The 22,788-nt window shown below is 44.1% G+C and overlaps 1 protein-coding gene across 1 annotated transcript in view; it reads right to left on the bottom strand.

Moving 5' to 3' along the window:
- Positions 1–22,788, bottom strand: part of LOC311145234 (neuronal PAS domain-containing protein 3-like) — a gene marked incomplete at both ends in the record, with an annotated part of 312,893 nt that overhangs the window by 28,280 nt on the left and 261,825 nt on the right. Inside the window, one exon of the mRNA XM_084181466.1 lies at positions 18,762–18,939. Coding sequence (XP_084037592.1) covers positions 18,762–18,939 — 178 coding nt within the window. The remainder of the gene's footprint in view (positions 1–18,761; positions 18,940–22,788) is intronic.

The following is a 22,788-nucleotide window of genomic DNA, read 5'->3' as shown; positions in this document are numbered from 1 at the left end:
TGGAAGGATTAAACGCTAACGCATCAACGATAAACACAGCAGATCAATTAGGAGGTGCAAAGAAAGCTGAAAGGCCCCGAAGAGTGAAGTGATAATTAAATCCCGAGTTGTAAACGCTCTTTAAAAGTGCTCTAATTGACAAGGTTTTCTCTCAAATGGACATAAATCCCTTCAAATTCATTTATTATTCCAATCAGGGAGCTACAGTTGGTGCCATATAGTCCATCAACGTGAATAAAAAAAAACAGGGGTCTTGTTGTTGACTAACTAACAATGATTTATTTTATGAGTGTCTATTAAAATGTAAAAAGGCTAAATCAGAAGCTTGCCAAAAGAGTTTGTCATTAAAAGAACTGAAGATGAAAGTTGATATTTTCAACATGAAGTTTTCAGATACCCAGCCCGCATCTATATACTGTTGAACGTATCAGACAAGACTTTATAGAGACCTTCCATACATTGATTATGGTTATCCCAACCACAAATATGTCCATCTAGACAAGATTAACTGTATTGTCCCTGAATGGAGATTTGTCCAAGGGAGCTCCTCCCTGTCCTGTAACTGTGTATACATACAGCTATAGCCAGTGGTCAGATAACATGCTCCTCTAGACATCTCCAGCCTGCCACCCTGTAGGGGAGCACAGGACAGGGGAGCACAGGACAGGAGAGCACAGGACAGGGGAGCACAGGACAGGGGAGCACAGGACAGGGGAGCACAGGACAGGGGAGCACAGGACAGGAGAGCACAGGACAGGGGAGCACAGGACAGGGGAGCACAGGACAGGAGAGCACAGGACAGGGGAGCACAGGACAGGAGAGCACAGGACAGGGGAGCACAGGACAGGGGAGCACAGGACAGGAGAGCACAGGACAGGGGAGCACAGGACAGGGGAGCACAGGACAGGGGAGCACAAGGCGATGTGGCCCAGGCCCATCCATTATTAATATGGTAATGAGGGTGACGCGGTGATGTGGCAGGCCAGTTGTTATCAGCTGCAGGTCACTGTGGCCCCATGTCCACGCTGCGTCCCAAATGGTACACTATTCCCTACATAGTGCACTACTTTTGACAGTCAACACCAGATAAATGGCCTATTCTGTTTTTCTCTCATGACTTTGCTGCTTACGTGATTTGAAATGAAAGCAAGATGCTGAGGTGAGGTTGAGGTGGTGGGTGTCAGATAGAAAGCTAGATGGAGTAGATGAAGGTGTGTGTGTTTCTTCTTCTTCTCACTGATATCTCTGGATAAGGTTCCCTTATCATAACGGCCCACCCTTAGTGTGACATCACAGTGCAGGGGGAGGTGGTGGCGATGGTGAGGGTTGACTGTGTCTTGTCATGGCTGCATGTTACGGGGTTGCTGGCCCGCTGCTAATCACAGGTAGCCTGGTTTAACCAGACTGAATTCTGTGCTCAACAGTGAAACATAGTGAAATTAGTTATGCCAGGCTAGATCTCAGGGAGGTTGCAGGGGGGTGGAGGGAGAGTGTACTGGATCAGACAGAGTAAGTGTACAGGACCGAACAGGATGGAACAGGACGGTACAGGACCGAACAGGATGGAACAGGACGGAACAGGACGGAACAGGACGGAACAGGACGGAACAGGACGGAACAGGACGGAACAGGACGGGACAGGACGGAACAGGACGGGACAGGACAGTACAGAACGGAACAGGACGGGACAGGACGGTACAGGACGGAACAGGACGGGACAGGACAGTACAGGACGGAACAGGACGGGACAGGACGGTACAGGACAGAACAGGACGGAACAGGACGGAACAGGACGGGACAGGACGGAACAGGACGGGACAGGACGGTACAGGACAGAACAGGACGGAACAGGACGGAACAGGACGGGACAGGACGGAACAGGACGGAACAGGGCGGAACAGGACGGGACAGGACAGTACAGGACGGAACAAGACGGAACAGGATGGGACAAGACAGTACAGGACGGTACAGGACGGGACGGAACAGGACGGGACAGGACGGTACAGGACGGAACAGGACGGTACAGGACGGGACAGTACAGGACGGAACAGGACGGGACAGGACAGTACAGGACGGAACAGGACGGGACAGTACAGGACGGGACAGGACGGAACAGGACGGAACAGGACGGTACAGGACGGAACAGGACGGAACAGGATGGAACAGGACGGTACAGGACGGAACAGGATGGAACAGGACGGTACAGGACAAGACAGAACAGGACGGAAAGGACAGAACAGCAATAACACTTGTCAAGACAGAGACTCTAGTTACAACTAATGAACAGGGGATGAGAAGATAAACAGAGACAGGACTACTTGCTGTGTAGTGCCTAGTACAGCACTGACTACAGCAGATGAAAGACATAGAGATAGCCAGGGATTTGTGTTAATTTATGATTGTGAACATGAAACCGTTCTGAAAACTGGTTTGCTCATTTCCAGCCGTTTAAGTTAATCAATGTTGTGCTGCCGAGGAAACGTATAATCACGCGGGATAGTGGACTGGACTTCACTCTTGAGTGATTCAGAATGAGAATAAATAGGTGAAGCCTCGAGCTGCAGATGGTCTGTCTATTGGTGTGATAATAGATACAAAAAAAGCACAAGGGATGTATTAAAAAGGAAATCGTATTTGTCTAAAAACAGAAGAAAAAAAACATGAAAATGCACTTTATGAATCGACGGCCTCTAATGACACTCTAATCAAGTTGATAGAATTTGGCATATCATTTTAGCCTTCCCCCCTTGCTACCCGCTCGCCGCCCCTCCCCAGTTAAAGTCCTTTTCTTTAATCAAGTTGCAGGAGAGACAGAGAGCGCTTGGCACTGGGGGCTCGGAGGTTGCAGATGGCTGCTATACTCCAAAATGTTCAAGCTTGACTGACCCATTTCATCAGCTCTGTCAAAGCCTTGCACTGATACATGTTGACAACATTTAATCTTAAAAATGGAAAGAAATGAATTAATATGCAAATTCCATCAGCTTTGTAATAAAAATGTCCTTGAAAAAACTGAGAACACCACCCCAGAGGAATAGTGTGAATTATCCCGGCTCCGTTGTTCTATAAGTTAGTCTGAGGTACACAAGTCCACCAGGAAATCAGTGTGGATCTGACTGGGAAATAATTATGATGGAAGAACAAAACACTAGCAGGTTGAATAAATGGAACAACATGGGAAAAGGCCTGGTACTCTTTGTTATTCACTTTGAATTAATAGGATTAGTTTTCCTTTCAGATCCATATACACCTAAAATCAACACCTCACTATCACACCAAGGTGTGTGTATTTGTATGTGTGTGTGTGTGTGTGTGTGTGTGTGAGAGAGAGAGAGTATGTGTGTGTGTGTCTCTCTCTGTGTGTGTGTGTGTGTGTGTGAGAGAGAGAGAATGTGTTGTACGCATACAATTAACATTTTAGGCAAGTGCACGGAGGACACTGTGGGGAAAAAGAGACATTTTCTCATTCTTCATGAGCTGCAATAGTCTACGGGGACAGAATCTTACAAGACAAAGATTACCCATACAAAAGAAGCAGGTGGCTACAACCAGTTCTCAAGTGGAATTAGCTGAACTATGGGACCTAATTATCTGTGGAGAACCAACGTATAACGAAGGAGAGAAACTTGACTGTTTGAAGGACAAATGATTAATTAAAAAGAACACCTCTCCTAAGTTCTGATCTGTGGACAAACGAACCGGTGTCGGTGAAACCCTCAGTGGAATGCCAACCATTGACTAACACACTAATAACATTCACCGGGCTATGTCTGTATGGCTGATAACTAGCAAATGACGCCAGTGACAAAGTAGACAAAGAAATGTATTTACAAGGTCACAATGACCTTGTTAACTAGAATATAAACAGAGAAGCTATCATACAATATAATCCGAACTGTGGCCTACTCCCAATAGATCCCTTGTCTCTTTACATTTTCCCAACTGTCTTTTAGTCTGTGTTTTACCATGACATTATTGTATATCTTGTTGCTTTGTACTTCACTATGCAGGTAAAGCTAGCGAGGTCATCGTTTTTCTGTCGTTAAATGTGATTTTTCTTCTCACAGAACAGACAGATGTGTATTATTAATGTTGCTCTATGCTTTCGCTCCCTACTTTTAATGGGCTTTTGAAGATTACACCGTTTAAGGTAGAAGACAAAGACAGGATGAAGGGGAAGACAGAAGGGCTGCGTCCCAAATGGCACCCTATTCTCTATGTAGTGCACTACTTTTGACCAGGGCGCTAGCAAGCAGGCACACAAACCTGGCCCTATATTTTATTTAAGACGCAGTACATCATTACAGGAGTCCTATAGGAACAGACTCTACACACCATCATGCAATTATGAATATTGACATCCCATGTAGATATTGTCAGTCTCTCCGATGGAAAATATTCAGATTCCATTAGATAAAGAGTAGCTTTGAAATCATTTCTACCCTATTAAAATAGGATTTGAATTTGTCAACTGTCTGATAACAAATGAAATGCAAACTGCCTGAGAATTGGATTGTATGTGAACACGGAATACATTTTTTGCCCCACATATGATAATCTTATGATTATACCAAACTGTTGTGCCTTCCTTGACACTTTGCTCTGGGTTTGAGCCTTCAGGTGCAGATTTTATACACTGTATGCGTATGAAGAAATCAAATACAAAATACCCATACAAAATGTAATTGCTAAACGTAAACTAAATGTAAAGTCATTCGAAACTAAAGTGCTATAGTTTCAGTGCTCACAACACAGTCATTTTTATGGAAGAAAGGGTTGATATAGCTAGACCTCTTTTTAAAATGTCATTGACACGTTTAAAACCCCCATCTCTGTTTTAAGAGGGTCACTTGTTGCTTCTGTCCTCTCAACAATAGAACAAGCTTTTTACTTCCCCACACTCCATTCCCCTTATACACCACTCCACACCCTCTCTACTAAGCCTTCTCCTTTTCCCCCTCTTTCTCTCTCTCTTTTTACCCTCTCCTTCGCTCTCTCTCTCTTCCCTCTCTCCACTCTCTTTCTTAACCCCTATCTCCTTCTCCTTCTCTCTCTCTCTGTCCCGCCCACTCTTTTAACCCCCCTCTCCTTCTCTCTCCTCCAAACTCTCACTCCTTCTCCCTCCCTGCCACAGCTCCCGGCCAGCCCTGGAAGATCAGAGCAGCTGTAAAATAATGAAAAATGTGCAATCCTTGTGGGACATTGCTTGTGCACACACACCTCCGCCCAGGCATTCATCATTCGCCAGGTATTGTCAGTGAAAGTTTAATTGCATAAGCACTCTGTAACTGTCCTGTCATATTTCTTGTCAGCCCGGATTCTCTCTCTGGGCTCACTATCTCACAAAACTATAATTGAATTGCTACCGAATCACACCGATGCTGACGGGAGGAGAGGAACCTTATGAATAGAATGTGTTTCCTATCAGCAGGTTTGACAAATTGTGTCACGAGGAAAAGCAGAAGCGATAATTTCCCAGTTTATTGGGAGTACCGGCTCTTATAAGCACCTAGTTAAACAAAAACATATATATGAAATTTAGGCCCAACAAAAAGCAATTCAGCTCTGAGAGAGGGCAGTCTAAATAGCACTCAAAGCTGCAAATAAGGCCATTATTTACTCCTGTGTATGATCTAAAAGATGTATTTAAAGGGAGGAAAGTCAGATTGCAGCAGCAGCTCCTTTTCTATGAATAAATGCCTGAGAAACACAGTGACCCATCTTGCCTATAAGAGCTAAACAGAATACCAATGCATTCCTACCCAGTTAGACAGAGACTTTCAGAAATCCCAATATTTCATGTCTGATAGGTTAACCTTCACAATGTACAATTCTAGAAGGCTGTTATTTGTGAGTGAGGAGTCGGACAATATGACTGTTATTTGTTTGTGTTTTCTGTCAACATGCTTGGTCTTTGATATTCCGCCCTCTGCGTATATTCAAAGGGACATGGTTTGTCATTTCCACAAACTGGAAAAATTATTCAATTGCTTTTTTAAACAGAGCAAGGCAGAGTGACTGCAGTGGCTACTATTTTGTTTTCCCTTTCTCTTCCTGGAGGGAAAGTCTAAAAACCCCTCTGTCTTACCAGGTTACTACTTGTCTGACCACGTATGTATTTTATACAGAGCAATTATATGACAATACATTAAACAATGCAGACTGTTCAGATTCCACAATAAAGCTTTGTCTACATATGAAAAGAACAAACAATATATAAACAAGAGGGTCTCCACTCTCCACAGTGTATCATTATTCTCTACCGCTTAACATCAGAGAGCTGAACTCCAAAGTGGCCTTTCCTCCTGTGTGAAAACATGTGGCAGCTTTATCAAAAGCCTTTCCCACAAAGCACTGCAGCACTCTCTCTACACTGCATGGGAACAGAGCAGTGTTGTAATGCCTCCCTACTACACTAGGCTGATAAAAAGCCTTTTCTGACAACCTTATCAGCCAAATAAGCTTAAATAAAACTGGCTTCTAATAGTCTGGAGACTGCTTGATCCTGCCTCTGTCTTTCAAAGCTCTGATGCCTTCCTCCTCCAGTGATCTTGTACTTTCCTCGTGACAGAATTTTCAATCTTTTAGGCTGGCTAAGCTGTCATTAGTTTCTTTGTTCCTCTTTAGGGATTGTTTTGCGTATGTAGGCGCCGAGCCGAGCGGTTTGATAGCGGCTGGGAGCAGCTCCGGGTACTAGGAGGAGTGATGATGAAATGCACAGACGTTTCAAAAGCATTGATTAGTCCTTTTAGTAATGTGGGAGGGGCTTTTTGAGGGGTTACAGCAGACACCATTGTCTTCATATACAGTCAACTAGCTGTCAGAGGTGTCCGTTGTACACAGACGTACTCTAGATAATACTCAATAATTGGCTGCACCTGCAACCTGAATAATTACACCACAGAGTGGTTGAGATGTCAGCTTTCAGACGAATGCTGTTCAAACGCTTTCCTTGTCTGAAATTGATCTGCATTAAGAACAAATATTTATAATTGAGCACAGTCACTGCCAACTGTAAGTGACAGATTATATAAAGTTGAAGTCTTTAAATAGGCACAGTGGGGAAAATGGCCTTGTTGATAAATAACACAATCATGAATAACAGTCATAATTCATCAATACACATCAATACGCACTAGTTTCATATCTAAAAGTCGGGTCTATGAATAAAGTCTGGGTTAAAACTACAGCTATAAGATAACAGAAAATACAATATATTCAGTGCTTTCTAAGGAAAAATACAGCAGTGATTCATTTTATCAAAGACTTGCTGCCACACGAAGGCTAGCCGTGATTGATGGGTATTTTGATTTAATAACATTTTTCAATCAAGTTATGCTTTAGCAAGAGGCTTAATTTAAGGATAAAGTTAGAGCCCTGGGATAAATGAACACATCAGATGATTAAAAAACATTTGTCTTAACGATCGAGGGAGCCAGGTAGGACTTTATTTACGATGCCTAGTTCATCAACACCCACACTGATGTTTTGACAGAGAATCTATCTGATGAACAGATATGTACTTTCATAATTCTAAGGTAACTTATGACTTTTCCCCCAGCAAGCAGAAAGTTAAGGGACTATATTACAACTTTTACCCTGTTAGGAGCTTTATGAGTGTTGAATTATGAAACCAAGACAGATAAATCATTCACGGAAATCACACTGTATTTATTTATATATAGGAAAACCAACTACTTGCAATACCACATGTAATCTCAGTAGTAAAGACAATAGTGTGATATTTGTTTTAGGTTGTTTGCAAATCATTCTGTCTTCATTCTAGAAATTGCTAGCGTGTTTATTTCATGAATAAAAAAATATATTTCAATACGAATTACCCTGCTCTCTTGGTCTTTAGTTTGTTGGAATTACTACAGCAGGTTTGTGAAGTGGGATCCCCTAAGGGACTTTCTTTATAATAATAAAGAAGAAGAGTTGCTTTGAACTCAATGCCACAGCACAGTCCACTACTACGTCCCAAATGGCACCCTATTCCCTATTTAGTGCAGTACTTTTGACCAGGGCCCATATAGGGAATAGGGGGCCATTTGGGATGGAGTCACATCTCACAGTCACAGGAAACTAACATAAATCCCACTTCCTATCTCCTTATTGAAAATAACCGACATGAAAATAAAACACTTAATCCAGAAATCTTTGTCACAGGCATGTTTCAAATAATAAATATTGGACAGCAAATATTATATTTCCTGGCGAGTACACAAGACGCCACATTTCCTTATTTCCATTGGTATTTCCATTCTAAGAAACATAAGCGCTGTCTGCTTTGTAGACTGACTGTTTCTATAGATAAAAGAAAGAGGGGGACATCACAACAAAGACTGATGTTTATTTAATTGAATATATCCTTGTATTGACAGAGACATATGAACAAAACGCTTGGATTTGCATTCCTAATCAGAGGGAGACGTGAGAGAGAATAAACTGATGCTGGTTGATGTTGCTAGACAGGGCTGGAATGAACTGGAAGGGGATCCACTGTCACCAGCCACCAGCTACAGTATTCACTGTTACAACATACCATGTTAAACCCTTCACAACACTTGTGAACATACATATACGTCTGTGAAATGTACACTCCACATATAGTCTGTACAATATGACTGCATGGTATTGCCTTGCTGCCCACACCACCAAAGACCAATATGGACTCTGGGCTACAGTACATCTAAAAGAGAGCAATTTCACCAGCAGACTATAAATGAGGCAGGGGGCGGTATGGTAGATACAAATCTGTGACAGCTGCCCCTGTGTAAGAGTATCACATCTGAGCACACATGACCCCAACACAGCCAACCTGCCATCCTACCCAACCAGCCTCTATACTCTACTCCAGCACCAGTCAGCCTGGCTGCATATCAACCCCTGGGCCTCTCTGAAGACTTCCTCTCTGGCTGACTGTGGCCATGAGCGACGGTGAGAGAGGGCGAGTGCGCGTGTGTGTGTGTGTGTGTGTGTGTGTGTGTGTACGTGCGCTTTATAAACAGCTCCAGCAGGTCTATCAGCCAGGAGGAGGGCCTGACTCAACCCCCCTCCCTCCTTCCAGCAGGACCAGAGAAGACACTAGCTCCCCTCCTCCTCTCCTCTCCTCTCCTCTCCTCTCCTCTCCTCTCCTCTCCTCTCCTCTCCTCTCCTCTCCTCTCCTCTCCTCTCCTCTCCTCTCCTCTCCTCTCCTCTCCTCTCCTCTCCCCTCATCTCCTCTCCTCTCCCCTTCACACCTCCTCTCCTCTCCTCTCCTCTCCTCTCCTCTCCTCTCCTCTCCTCTCCTCTCCTCTCCTCTCCTGCCCTCTCCTGCCCTCTCCTCTCCTCTCCTGCCCTCTCCTCTCCTCTCCTCTCCTCTCCTCTCCTCTCCTCTCCTCTCCTCTCCTCTCCTCTCCTCTCCTCTCCTCTCCTCTCCTCTCCTCTCCTCTCCTCTCCTCTCCTCTCCTCTCCTCTCCTCTCCTCTCCTCTCCTGGCTAACATTAATTCACAAGAACAGGTGGAGGTCATTGTTTCCTTCCTCTCCTATTTCCCAGGACAATAGCTGGGGCTGGGGATAATTCAAACACATGCACACACACACACATACCTGCATGCACACGCACACACACATACACACACACACACACACACACAGAGACACACAGACACACATGCAGAGCAGAAGCAGATCTCTGTAGTCAAATTAAATTTTCAGTTGTACATATCACTTCAGAAGTTTGATTTAAACCTACATGATATTAAAATATATATCTATGAGATATATTAATGTGGAGGATGAGGAGATGTATTTCACATCAGAGCAGTGAGCTCTTATGTTGTCACTCAACTCTTCCATTATCTTCATTTGTTCATGCCCTATTGTAAACAGAACATGCACCTACTCTAGTCTTAGTTTAAAAAGTAATTAGAAAAGTCTACTAATAATAGTCTCTGATTGCTCATTATGTACTCTGAAAAATCCAATTAAACTAGGAGAGCAAGCCCGTTTTAAGATGGCTAATTCTTGCTCTAGTATAATAATTTTGTAATATAATAATTGCACCGTACTTAGTCTTTCTTTGTTAAAGTGGTTTTTATTTAATTAATTGAAGCACATTTGCAAATCCATAATAAATATTGTGTGAATTTGAATTTGCACGATCAGTTTATGTCTATGGAGTTAATAGTATTTTCTGACTGATATTTTTTTACACATACCAAAGTGGAGAACCTTGCCCTCAACTCAGACCCTCATACCAGGTGTGTGTGTGTGTGTGTGTGTGTGTGTGTGTGAGAGGGGGTTGCTCTGGCTTGTCATTGGTAGAGTCTAGGGCTCTTGGCAAAGAGCTCTATTTGCATTTCAAATGTCACATGCAGCAGACACCTGTTAAAGGCTAGAGGAGGATCCACACAAATCAAAGGTCTAACCTACTGGGAGAGGAGTTCACGCAGTCCACACACACATACACATACACACACATGCTTGCACACACACACTGCCTAACACATACAGTATACACAAACACTGTCCCCCCCCCCCCCCGCCAGCCAATCCGGCTCTACTGCCCCTTTATCTTTAGAGAAACTAATGATAATTGTCCTTTAAATGATATAAAATGTAGATGACAATAACTTAGGTAACTTCATAATTATGATAAATGTGTACAATTACAAAGGATTATTCACATTCATTGTACTAATAGCATAATTAGCAACAATAATCAAGGACTTATGATCCTTACATAAGTCAACGCCTTGGACAATTAAGACTGTTGCGACACATAATTAACTACTTATGGCAATTAGTTCAATTTTCATTTTACACCTAAATGAATAGAATATTGTTGGATTAATTTGAATGTTGTAAGACTGAACTGCACTACATTGACTGGACACTATTCTCTGTGATTGTAAGGTTCTGTATTTATTTTCTTAGTTCACCTTGTGTTCTTGAACGTAGCCCTGTTTCTTTGTGTTCTTGAACGTAGCCCTGTCTTTCATTTTTGTTCACATGGTCTCATCAGCTCCTTATTTAGTTCAGTTCTTTCTGTTTGTGCCTTGTGAGGTATTGTTTGTTTTGACTCTACTAAGCCTTTTCCTAGCTCGTTTGTGAGAACCAGTTATAGCTTTCAGTCCTAGTTTTTGATTCTCCTCCCTGTTTGCCTACCTGTGTATGACCATTGCCTGCCTGTGACTACGATTCCTGCCTTCTGCGAAGGCGTAATAAACACCTGCCGCACTATGCGCGTGAATCTACACCTTTTTCTCCCTGAGTATTCATTACAGAATACCTCACCAAAAACGGAATGGATTCAGCGGAGCTACAGTGGCGCTTAACCCGGCAAGAGGAGCGTATGGAGTTAATCGGCCATCTTCTCCGCCAGCCTATCATAACCCATAGCCCTCCTTCATTCATATCCATGCCTGGAAAATATGACAGTTCACCTGGGAAATGTCAGGGATTTCTGAAGCAAATACATTGAGCACAACCCCACCTACTTTACCACCGACAAGAGCAGGGTGGATTTTGTTGTGTCTCTACTCAGAGGCAAAGCCCTGGATTGGGCCACCGCCATATGGACTGCCAACAGCACAGAACTTGGATCCGAGACCCAGTTCCACACCCTCTTCAAAGAGGTATTCGATCACTCTCCTTCCGGTCGTCCTATAGGGGACCTCCTCATAGACCTTCAAGGACGCAATTCAGCTGCCGAGTATGCCATCTAGTTCCGCACCATGGCTGCAGGGATGGAGTGAGGTTGCTTTACTTACCGTCTACCGAAGAGGGCTCAACAGGGAACTTCAGGCGGAGCTGGCCTGTAGAGGTGACCTTCAGGATTTAAATCAATACATTCGTATGTCCATCTCCCTCGACCGCCTCATCGCCGACCGCCGAAGAACTCTGCCACCCAGGAACATGAAACCTTCTCTTTCCATGATTCCGTCATCCCGTCCGAGTCTTCCAGAGCCCATGCAGTTGGGCCATGCTCCTCTCCCGTGTATCGAATGTCAAAGGTGGAGCCAAGAAGGGCTATGCCTATACTGTGGTGGGAAAGATAATCTACTCAGCCATTGCCCTGTTCGCCCCCCACGGATAGATGAGAAGGGTCCCTCTGCTGCCATGCAGGTAGGCGGGTCCGTATTTCTAAATATCTCCCAGAAGCAATTCTCCATCCCAGTATTGATAACCGTGAAGGGGGTTACGAAGTACGTAGAGGGCTTGATAGATTCGGGAGCAGCAGGTAGTTTTATCAATCACCAGCTAGTACAAGAGCTTGACATTGATCTTACACCTGTCACCCCTCCCTTAAGGATTAACACCCTGGACGTGCAGCCATTGGGCACGGGCTTCATTATGCACCTGACACAGAGCGTTACCCTCCAGGTTGGAGTCTTCCACACCGAAACCATTCAACTCATGGAACTCTCATCCCCTAAACAGCCACTCATCCTTGGACACCCCTAGCTTTGTCGTCACGACCCTGCCATCTCGTGGTGACAAGGTGAACTACTGTCCTGGTCTTCTACCTGCTTCACCAGTTGTCTCAGCCTACCCTGCAGAGCCACCACCATTGAGGACTCTGCCTCTGCAGTGCCACCCACCATACCATCTGAATACGCCCAGTACAGCAATGTCTTCAGCAAAATCAAAACATCCACTCTGTCACCACATCACCCAGAGGACTGTGCTATTGACTTACTCCCTGGCATGTCCCCACCAAAGGGCCGCCTATCTATCCCGGAAAATGAGGCAATGGAGAACTACATTGATGAAGCACTCAAACGGTTTCATTCGTCCTTCTTCTTCCCCGGCTGCGTCCAGCTTCTTCTTCGTTGGAAAAAAGGACGGTGGTCTTCGTCCATGTATTGATTACCGTTCCCTGAATGACGTTATGATCAAGAACCGTTTCCCTCTTCCTCTGATCCCGGCGACCATTGAACAAGTGGGCCACGCCAACATCTATACAAAACTCGACCTGCGGAGTGCTTATAACCTTGTCCGTATATGTGAAGGCGACGAATGGAAGACGGCCTTTATCACCGCACGAGGACACTACGAATACCTGGTCATGCCCTACGGCCTTACTAAAGCCCCCGCCGTCTTCCAATCCTTTATGAATGAGGTATTCCAGGATAAGATCAACCGCTTTCTCAACGTCTACATTGATGACATCTTGATTTACTCCCACTCCCCGAAGGGACACATACAGCATGTACAAAGGGTTCTTCAACGGCTCCTTGACCATAACCTTTATGTGAAGACTGAAAAGAGCACCTTCCATGTAACCTCAGTAAACTTCCTCGGTTTCTTACTGACACCTGGAGGGGTCAGCATGGATGAGAACAAACCCACCACCATTAAGGAACTCCAAGGTTTCATTGTGTTCTCCAACTTCTATCGCCGGTTCATTCGGAACTTTAGTTCTACTGCCGCTCCCCTCACTGCCCTTACTAGCCAAAAGACCCGGAACCTTCAATGGACTGATACCGCACTGACTGCTTTCAACACCTTGAAACGCCTCTTCACCTCAGCTCCTGTCCTTCGCCAACCTGATCCGACCCTTCCTTTCACCCTGGAGGTGTATGCCTCCGAAGTAGGAGTAGGAGCCATACTCTCTCAGCGGGTGGGTACACCTCCAAAATCACATCCTTGTGCATTCTTCTCCAGGAAGTTATCCCCGCTGAGAGGAATTACGATGTGGGGAACAGAGAACTCCTCGCCATTAAGCTGGCCCTCGAGGAGTGGCACCACTCGTTGGAGGGTGCACAACATCCCTTTCTCGTCCTAACAGATCATCGTAATCTGGAATATATCAGAGGGGCCAAGAGGTTAAACTCCAGACAAGCCTGCTGGGCTCTCTTCTTCACATGCTTCCATTTTCATGTTACTTACATCCCTGGAAAGGAAAAACGTAAAAGCTGATGCTCTCTCCCACCAGTTTGACCTTCTGACCAGTAACTCAGACCCTACACCCATTCTTCCTTCCTCTTGCATTATGGGACCGGTACAGTGGGAGGTTCACTCTGCCATACAGGAAGCCCTAACCTCAGACCCGGCTCCTCCTGCTGGGAAGAGTTACGTACCAGCAGCTGTTAGACCCCAACTGATGCAATGGTGTCACACGTCCTTGGGGTCAGGACATCCGGGCATTACACGAACCACCGAATTTCTAGCCCGTAAATTCTAGTGGTCCTCACTGGCATCCGGCGTCAGGGATTAGTACTCTCCTGTCCAGTCTGCGCCCAAACCAAAAGCCCTCGTCATCTCCCTTCCGGTAAGCTTCAATCTTTGCCAATCCCTCACAGACCCTGGTCCCACATAGCTGTTGACTTCATCACATACCTTCCTGAATCTTCTGGTAACACCACCATCCTTGTCATAGTATACCGTTTTACAAAAATGTGTCGTCTGGTTCCTCTTCCTCATTTACCTAACGCCATGGAATTGGCTGAGTGTATGTTCCAACAGGTGTTCCGTCTGTATGGGATTCGGAGGACATCGTCTCTGACTGCGGGCCCCAGTTTGTCTCCCGGGTGTGGCGAGCCTTCTGTGACCGACTGGGGGTCGCCCTCAGCCTCTCCTCCGGGTACCATTCCCAGACCAACGGGCAGTATATGGCCTGGGCCGAATACGCTCAGAACTCACTCATGCATTCATCCCTCCGCCTTACTCTGTTTCAGTGTGTCCTTGGTTACCAACCCCCCATATTTCCCTGGGAGGCGGAGCCTGTTACTGTCCCAGCTGTCGACGACTGGTTTCGGCATAGTGCGCGGGTATGGGAGACCGCTCACCGGCATCTGCAGGAAGCCTCTAATATCCAGAAACACTTTGCCGACAGAAGCCGCCGACCTACGCCACTCTTTCACCCCGGACGTGTGTGGCTCTCTACCTAAGACATCCGGCTCCACCTCCCCTGCAAAAAGTTCTGTCCTCGCTTCATTGGTCCCTTCAAGATAACCCATCGCATCAACCCTGTCACGTACCGCCTCCAGTTACCCCGTAAGTATAAAATCTCCTCGTCCTTCCATGTGTCTCTGTTAAAACCGGTCCCCTACAGTCCTCTTCATCCTCCAGTCTCAACCCGCAGTGCGCCCCCACCGTTGGACGTCAAAGGGGAACCTGCCTACGCCATTCAGGCCATCCTTGATTCCAAACGCCTGAGAGGTCGCATCCACTATCTAGTGGACTGGGAAGGTTATGGGCCTGAAGACCGGTCCTGGGTCCCCGACCAGGACATCCTCGACCCAGAGATGATTCAGGCGTTCCACCGTAACCGTCCGGATCGTCCCGCTCCCCGACCTCGGGGTCGACCCCCGAACAGACCCACTGGACATCAGCCTCGACGCAGAACGTCAGGTAGGTTGAACCAGCTTGCCGGACCTCGCCCCCGAGGTAGGCAGCCACCTCTGCTCCCCCGCCCACCCACCGTTGGGTCGTCAGGAGCCTCCCTGGGGGGGGGTACTGTAAGGTTCTGTATTTATTTTCTTAGTTCACCTTGTGTTCTTGAACATAGCCCTGTTTATTTGTGTTCTTGAACGTAGCCCTGTCTTTCATTTTTGTTCATTGATTTCACCTGTGTTAGTTACTCTGTGTTAGTTACTCACCTGGTCTCATCAGCTCCTTATTTAGTTCAGTTCTTTCTGTTTGTGCCTTGTGAGGTATTGTTCATTTTGACTTTACTAAGCCTTTTCCTAGCTCGTTTGTGAGAACCTGTTTTAGCCTTCAGTCCTAGTTTTGTTTCACCTCCCTGTTTGCCTACCTGTGTATGACCATTGCCTGCCTGTAACCACGATTCCTGCCATCTGCGAAGGTGTAATAAACACCTGCTGCGCTATGCGCGTGAATCTACACCTTTTTCCCTCTGAGTATTCATTACAGTGATAAGAATAGCGGGATCAATGCAACACACAATTGCATTCCAGTAATGCTGTTTTTAATGCGAGAGCTCTAGTGATTACATATGGCAAATAAAGTTTAAACTTGAAACATAATTACATATTAGACAGTGGCGTAAACGGTCTAAAACATTCATATGGAGAGACATGCTCTATAGGATTGCTGTGTGGAATTTTACTGGGAGTTCAAATGAATAGCAATCAATAGATTACTCCCTAGTGTGACCTGAGGAAGACTGATGGATAGAAATACTGTATATTGAAAAAGAAGTTGCCATTTGGGCCTCTCTGAAATCTCAATGTAAACAAACAAAGCTTTGCTTTGACTGGACCAAAATACTTAATGTACATTTGTATGGAGCAACACTACAGCTATTGACAGTTACTTTTTATACTGGCATCCTAAAAGGCAAAACTGTCGTATATTTATTAACCTTTATTGTCGTCTTGATTAGGTGAAATGTTCTATGACCTCTATTCCCTTCCTGCAATCTTTAATCAGCACATAATACATAAATAGAAATCTTCATATAATAAAAATAGAAGGAAAAAAAATAGACATGATGATGTCACAAAAACCGGCCTGTGATTTCATTTAATGGAAACACTATCACTATCCATTTTAGAGCAATGCAACAGAACAACAACAACAACAAAAACAAGCTGCGTTCAGGGGCGGCAGGTAGCCTAGCAGTTAAGAAGGTTGGGCCAGTAACCGAAAGGTCGCTCGTTTGAATCCCAGAGCCGACTAGGTAAAACATCTGTCGATGTGCCCTTGAGCAAGGCACTTAACCCTAAAATGTGCCCCCGCACATTGACTCAGTACCGGTACCTGCTGTATATAGCCTCGCTATTGTTATTTTTACTGCTGCTCTTTAATTATTTGTAACTTTAATTTAGTATTATTTTATATTGTATTTTTTTGTGTTTAATTTTTTTGGTATTCTTTCTTGAAACTGCATTGTTGGTTAAGGGCTTGTAAGTAAGCATTTCACTGTAAGGTCTACACCTGTTGTATTCAGCGCATGTGACAAATACAATTTGATTTGATTTGAAATGTAAATAATCACATCTCTAGTGCATCCTGCTTCATACTCACCAAAGAAACCTTGTTGACAAACACCCAGGATTAATATCTCCAAGAAAAAGACTGTCTGCTCAGATACGTACACACACCACACTCACAGCTTTATTACCAAGCTGACATGCCCTTGAGAGGGGAAGGGGAAGGAAGCCGAGGAATCCCAGTCTGCTGCACGTATGCAAAATAGACTGTTGATAACACTATTATATCCTGCAGGTATGGCTGGGGAAGAAGATGTGACATCCCTGTCGGGGGAGCTGAGCGAGGGAGTACAACAGGACCGCTGTGGTGGAGGTGTGTGTGGGGGGTCGCTGTCTGTCTGTGTGTGTGTGTGTGTGTGTGTGTGTGTGTGTGTGTGTGTGTGTGTGTTTTCGGGGTAAGGTGGGGGATGACAAGAGGCTGGAAACACCAAACTTGGCATTCCCTTAAACACTGCCTGCTTTCTCTTTCACTTGGCTGCCAGAGAGAGAGAGGAGAGAGAGAGGGAGAGAGAGAGAGAGCGAGAGAGAGAGAGAGAGAGAGAGAGAGAGAAAGAGAAAGAGAAAAAGAGAGGAGAGAGAGAGAGAGAGAGAGAGAGAGAGAGAGAGAGAGAGAGAGAGAGAGAGAGAGAGAGAGAGAGAGAGAGAGGAGAAAAGGACAGGAAGTGGTAGAGGTGGGAAAGTGTTGGGTGCCCTTTTTCTGTTCCTACACCCCATTCATAATGAGTCCCTGTGTACACAAATAAATCTCAGGAGCCCTAACGCTCATTAGATACCCTCTCTCTTTCTTTTTCTCTCTCTCCTCGCCAAAGAAATGAACATTGGAAAGCACTCCTACACAGTCTCTCTCTCTCCTCTCTTCTTCCGCTGCTCTGCCAGTGTGAAATATCTCCTACCGGGAAAAAAAGGCACGAAAAGGACAAAACCACAAATGTGGAACTTCAATTAATTTAAAGCCCCAATCAGCAAATAATAAATCCTTCGCAGATCTAATTACTGAGTCTCTCCGAAGACCCGGGCCGACCAGCCAATCTTCCTCCTGTTTGAACAGCTTGATGAACTAAGGGACTGATGGATATCAAGTCATTTTGTTTAATTTATAAATGGATTTTCCCCTAATACTTAAATTATCATCAGTACAACACAATGAAAATGGGAACATTTGGAAGGCAAAGCCTATAACAGGCCTGAAAAGAATCCCAATGAGGAATGTCACCTCTTTTCATTCCTTCTATACAATTCCTTCTCTAATTAAATTGGGGAAGGAGGCAGGGTGGGTAAGCCTGTGTTACAGTAGGGCTGGGTTTCACAGTCCCTCTCTCCACTGTCCCTGTGAGGATCTGGGGCATTGCTTGAGACACTCATCAGAGGTATCATGTCACACACCCTTCATAACAGAAAACCCCCACAGACTGGTGTGAGTCAACAGCCAAATGAATCTACTGTTGTTCTTACTTGACACTACAATGATAAAATGCAGCAACTCAGTACTGACATGGTCTAAAATATGTCTGTACTTTGTCATAAAAACAATAACAAAATAAGGTATGCCAGCCAAACACCTGATAATAGCTTTTCAAATAACCAAAGTAAAGCAATTACAAAACAGCATAAAAATGCCAAAAGCTCTCCATTTTGAAACCGTGTTGAAGATGGCACATTGCGTTCTAATGTTAACACCAATCAGTTTTTTCATTAAAAGCTACCCCATCCCCCTCTCCACTGTCTCCCTCATCTCCCACTCCCCCCACCATCTCCCATCCATCTGCCTCCCTTTCCTCCCTCTCTGCCCGCGGCGGGTGCCCAGTAAAGCCCACCTGGCTCGGGGGTCTCTGCGTGTGAGGAGGAGGAGGCAGAGCTGGCGCCGTCCTCTGTCGCGGTGCCCTGAGAGAGAAGGCCTCGGCCCGGAGGCAGCTTCATGCCCAGCTGCTCTGCCATCTCCACGTGGTCGCCAGGGTGGACGTAGTCAAACACACTGCTGCCTGTCAGCTCCACCTGCAGGGAGGGAGGGACACATGTACAGGGACTATTAGTATTTCTGCAGCAACATCCCACACACACACATACCTATACACAGATAATAACAAAAGCACCTTGAAAATGGAGTCCAGAGTATGTCGTCTTGTTTTTACAACAGCCTCTCCTAATAGGCTGAACCTGTGTGTGTGTGTGTGTGTGTGTGTGTGTGTGTGTGTGTGTGTGTGTGTGTGTGTGTGTGTGTGTGTGTGTGTGTGTCTCCAGAGGTGTACAGGATCCTGTAACACCACCCTTCCCATTCCTAATTCTAACCCCCCTCCCAAAATTCGAACTTAACACCCATAGAAAATTACAAGCCGCTTTAGTTATAAAATTAAATAAATTAAATCCCCTAACCTTTAAACACTCTCATTTACTAGGATGAAAACAGGATTTGCTGTTGTTAATTGGGGATGACAAGGAAAACCAGCAGGCTGTTAATATGTCTCTGCCTCTAATACAAACCCCCTTCTTGAATATCCAATTGCATGGCGTTGGTATTTCCTTTAGTGTGTGTGTTGGTATTTCCTACAGTGCGCTGGTGGAGTTTGGCCATGCAACGCTCACTGATCAGGTTGGGTCTACTGGGACCAGAGGATTACATGGGAATAATCTCTTTAATGTCAAAACCCTTTAAGCAATTTAGTCCTTCATAAATTATCATCCCAAGCAGAAACAGTGATTAAGAAGTGAAATGATACACCAATACTGTGAAGTGAACTTGTTGTTGTAGCTGTATGAGTTTACTATTTACATGGTATTTGGCGTATCTTATTGTCTAGCCAAGAACATGACTTAAAATCAATTAAGCACATTAAAACCATAAAATATAGCAGGCTGATGAAAGTGAAACTTTGAAACGAATATACTGAACATAGCCTATAGTTTCACTAGAAGTCAAATGGCACGATGAACCATAGAATTAGAATGAGTAGAACAGATATAGAACCTCTAACCATGGGCATTCAAATTCTACTCATTCTTATTTATATATCTACTCATTCTTATGGGATGAACATCCTCTGTCTGTCGAATAGGCTGCTTTTACATCAAGCATGGGGCAAGTTTAGCAAATGCATGAAGGTAGATACGAAAAACAAAGATAAACAAACCCATTACCCAACAATGTTATCATTATTATTTCTATGTTTTAGTGATGTCCTTGTCCAAGAGGACAAGCTAAACGAATGAAAAAAAAACACTCCCATAATGGAAACCAACCAAATTAGGTCTCTGTTGTCAAACTTGATAGTGTCCCTACTTTGAAATGAAAATCATGATGTTAATAATTTCATAGAGGTCAACTGGACGGTACGCCAAAAAAACAATGTCCATCAGGGGCGGTGTGTTCATTAGGGCGATATGGGCGACGCACTGCCAAACGGGAAAAGGAAGGGATTTTTTTTCTAATCAATTATATCACGGCAACAGTAGTTATCAGTGTTCTAATCTAGACGTCTGATCTGCCACTAAATGTCCAATCAGGCTAAAGTCGTGCTTCAAATGGCCCCGCCCCTTTTGGGGCGATTTCAGTCAGGTTGAAAATCGCCCCAGAAGTATCTCATAGACTCTCATGTAAAATCTTTTTTTTTTCAAATATCAGAGCTTTCAATACAATCTCTATGGGTTTCTGAGTGCTTGCACTTACGCGCTTTCGTCATACGTAACATAACCATGAACGTAACTAAGAAAAGAGCGGGTAGCAGCGTCAATCAATTCACGTACTACTATCAAGATGGCTAGCCTTCAGTGCAACTCGATTGTCTCTTTGAAAGAAGTTCACATCAAAGACCATTCAAAACGAGCTACTGGAGTGTATGCTAGCGGTCATGAGGGAACATATTGTGGAGGAGGTGAAGTCGGCGAACTTCGTAGCTATCCAAGCTGACGAGACCACGGATGTTTCTACACAGACACAGCTGGTGCTTGTGCTGAGGTACATAGATAGCAACCACAAAGTGCAGGAGCGCTTTTTTGAGTTCCTTCCCATCTCGGAATCAACCTCAGTCTCAATCGCCAGTGTGCTTTTGGAGAGACTGAACGGTCTTTTTGCCGACGACGAGAAAGTCAAACTGTGGTGCACTGGCACTGTACCAGGTTCTCATGAGCTACAACCTCCAGGAGACGTTCTCTGAGACTGTGACTCTGTTGAACATCCTCATAACTACTCCCATGACAACAGCTGAAGCTGAGAGATGTTTCTCAACTTTGACACGAGTTAAGACATTCCTGCGAAATTCAATGGGCCAGGAACGTCTGAATGCACTGGCCATGCTTTCCATGGAGAGGGAACTAGTCCTCAGCATGCCTGATTTCAATGAGAAAGTCATTGACCGCTTTGCTGCATTGAAAGAGAGAAGAGAACAGTTTCAGTACAAGTAATGTAGCCTCTCTCTCTCTTTGTCCCTCCCTGTCTGTCTCTTTAACACACACACGCCCAAATCAGTTCACAGTTGATGTTGTTTAAAATAGTTATTTTTCATTTTAAAAAAAGTTTTAAAAATAAAATAATCTGTTCATGTTCATTTTTACAAATCTATACAATTGGCCAGAATATGGTTGTTCATATTTACAAATCTATACAATTGGCCAGAATATGGTTGTTCATTTTTACAAAGCCATACAGATAGCTGTGTTTACCTTTTCTAGAAATTATTTTCAAATTCTGTTTTCAGGCAAAATGTCTATCACTGTTCATTTACACAAATCTATACAAGAGGGCAGAATATGGAAGTCTATAAAAATTTCTTATTACCAATAACTTGCATCAATGTTTTCAGTAGCCTCTATCAAAAGCTCCTGCTTGCTTGTTGTGAATTATGCTCAGGTGCACATATTTCCAATTCAACCATGAGGCAAAAAATGTGGTAAAAGCTCTTGTTGATCCTGCAATCTGAACAAATACCAAGATGCTGTATTTTCAGCTGATATTTCATTTGTTTATGGAAATGCATATTGTTTATGCAGTGTTGAGGAATGTGAAAGAACACCCTTGATTATTTTTACTGTGATAACTTATTTTGCTTTTGTAAGCCAACACTTTTGAGATCAGTCAATAAATGCTTCTGGCATTGACTTATATGCTGCCCCTGTCTTCATGTTGTTGCTGGACATATCTTTTTTAAAATGTGTGTAGGTCACCTAAATCATCAGAAAAATTGCCCCCCCTGAGAATTTGTTCAGGAGCCGCCACTGATGTCCATGCACACTTTTTTCATCCCATCTTTACATTTTTCATCACAAAGGTAAAACCACTCATACCACTGTTTAATCAAATGGTATCACTAAGCCATGACTATTTAATAGTAATAGCTTAATAGCTTCTGAATAATTTCTGTCATGAAAACAACAAACTCAGTCTCTCCAAGATGTTTAGGTCCAAAAGCGTATCTAAGAACAGTACACAGCAAACAGACATAGTTCTGTTAAGAGTTCTCATGACACAATGCATACAGTGCATTCGGAAAGTATTCAGACCCCTTGACTTTTCCACATTTTGTTATGTTACAGCCTTATTCTAAAATTTATTAAATTGTTTTTTTCCCCTCATCAATCTACACACAATACCCCATAATCTTTAGATAAAGACAGACACAGTTATGTTAGAGATATCATGACACAATGCATATATCTTTAGATAAAGACAGACATAGTTCAGTTAGAGATATCATGACACAATGCATATATCTTTAGATAAAGACAGACATAGTTATGTTAGAGATATCATGACACAATGTATATATATTTAGATAAAGACAGACATAGTTCTGTTAGAGATATCATGACACAATGCATATATCTTTAGATAAAGACAGACATAGTTCTGTT

This window comes from Coregonus lavaretus (genome assembly GCF_964263955.1).
Source record: "Coregonus lavaretus genome assembly, chromosome: 18".
NCBI lineage: Eukaryota > Metazoa > Chordata > Actinopteri > Salmoniformes > Salmonidae > Coregonus > Coregonus lavaretus.
Note: the sequence above shows the minus strand (reverse complement) of the source record. Positions and strands in the feature narration are given on the sequence as shown.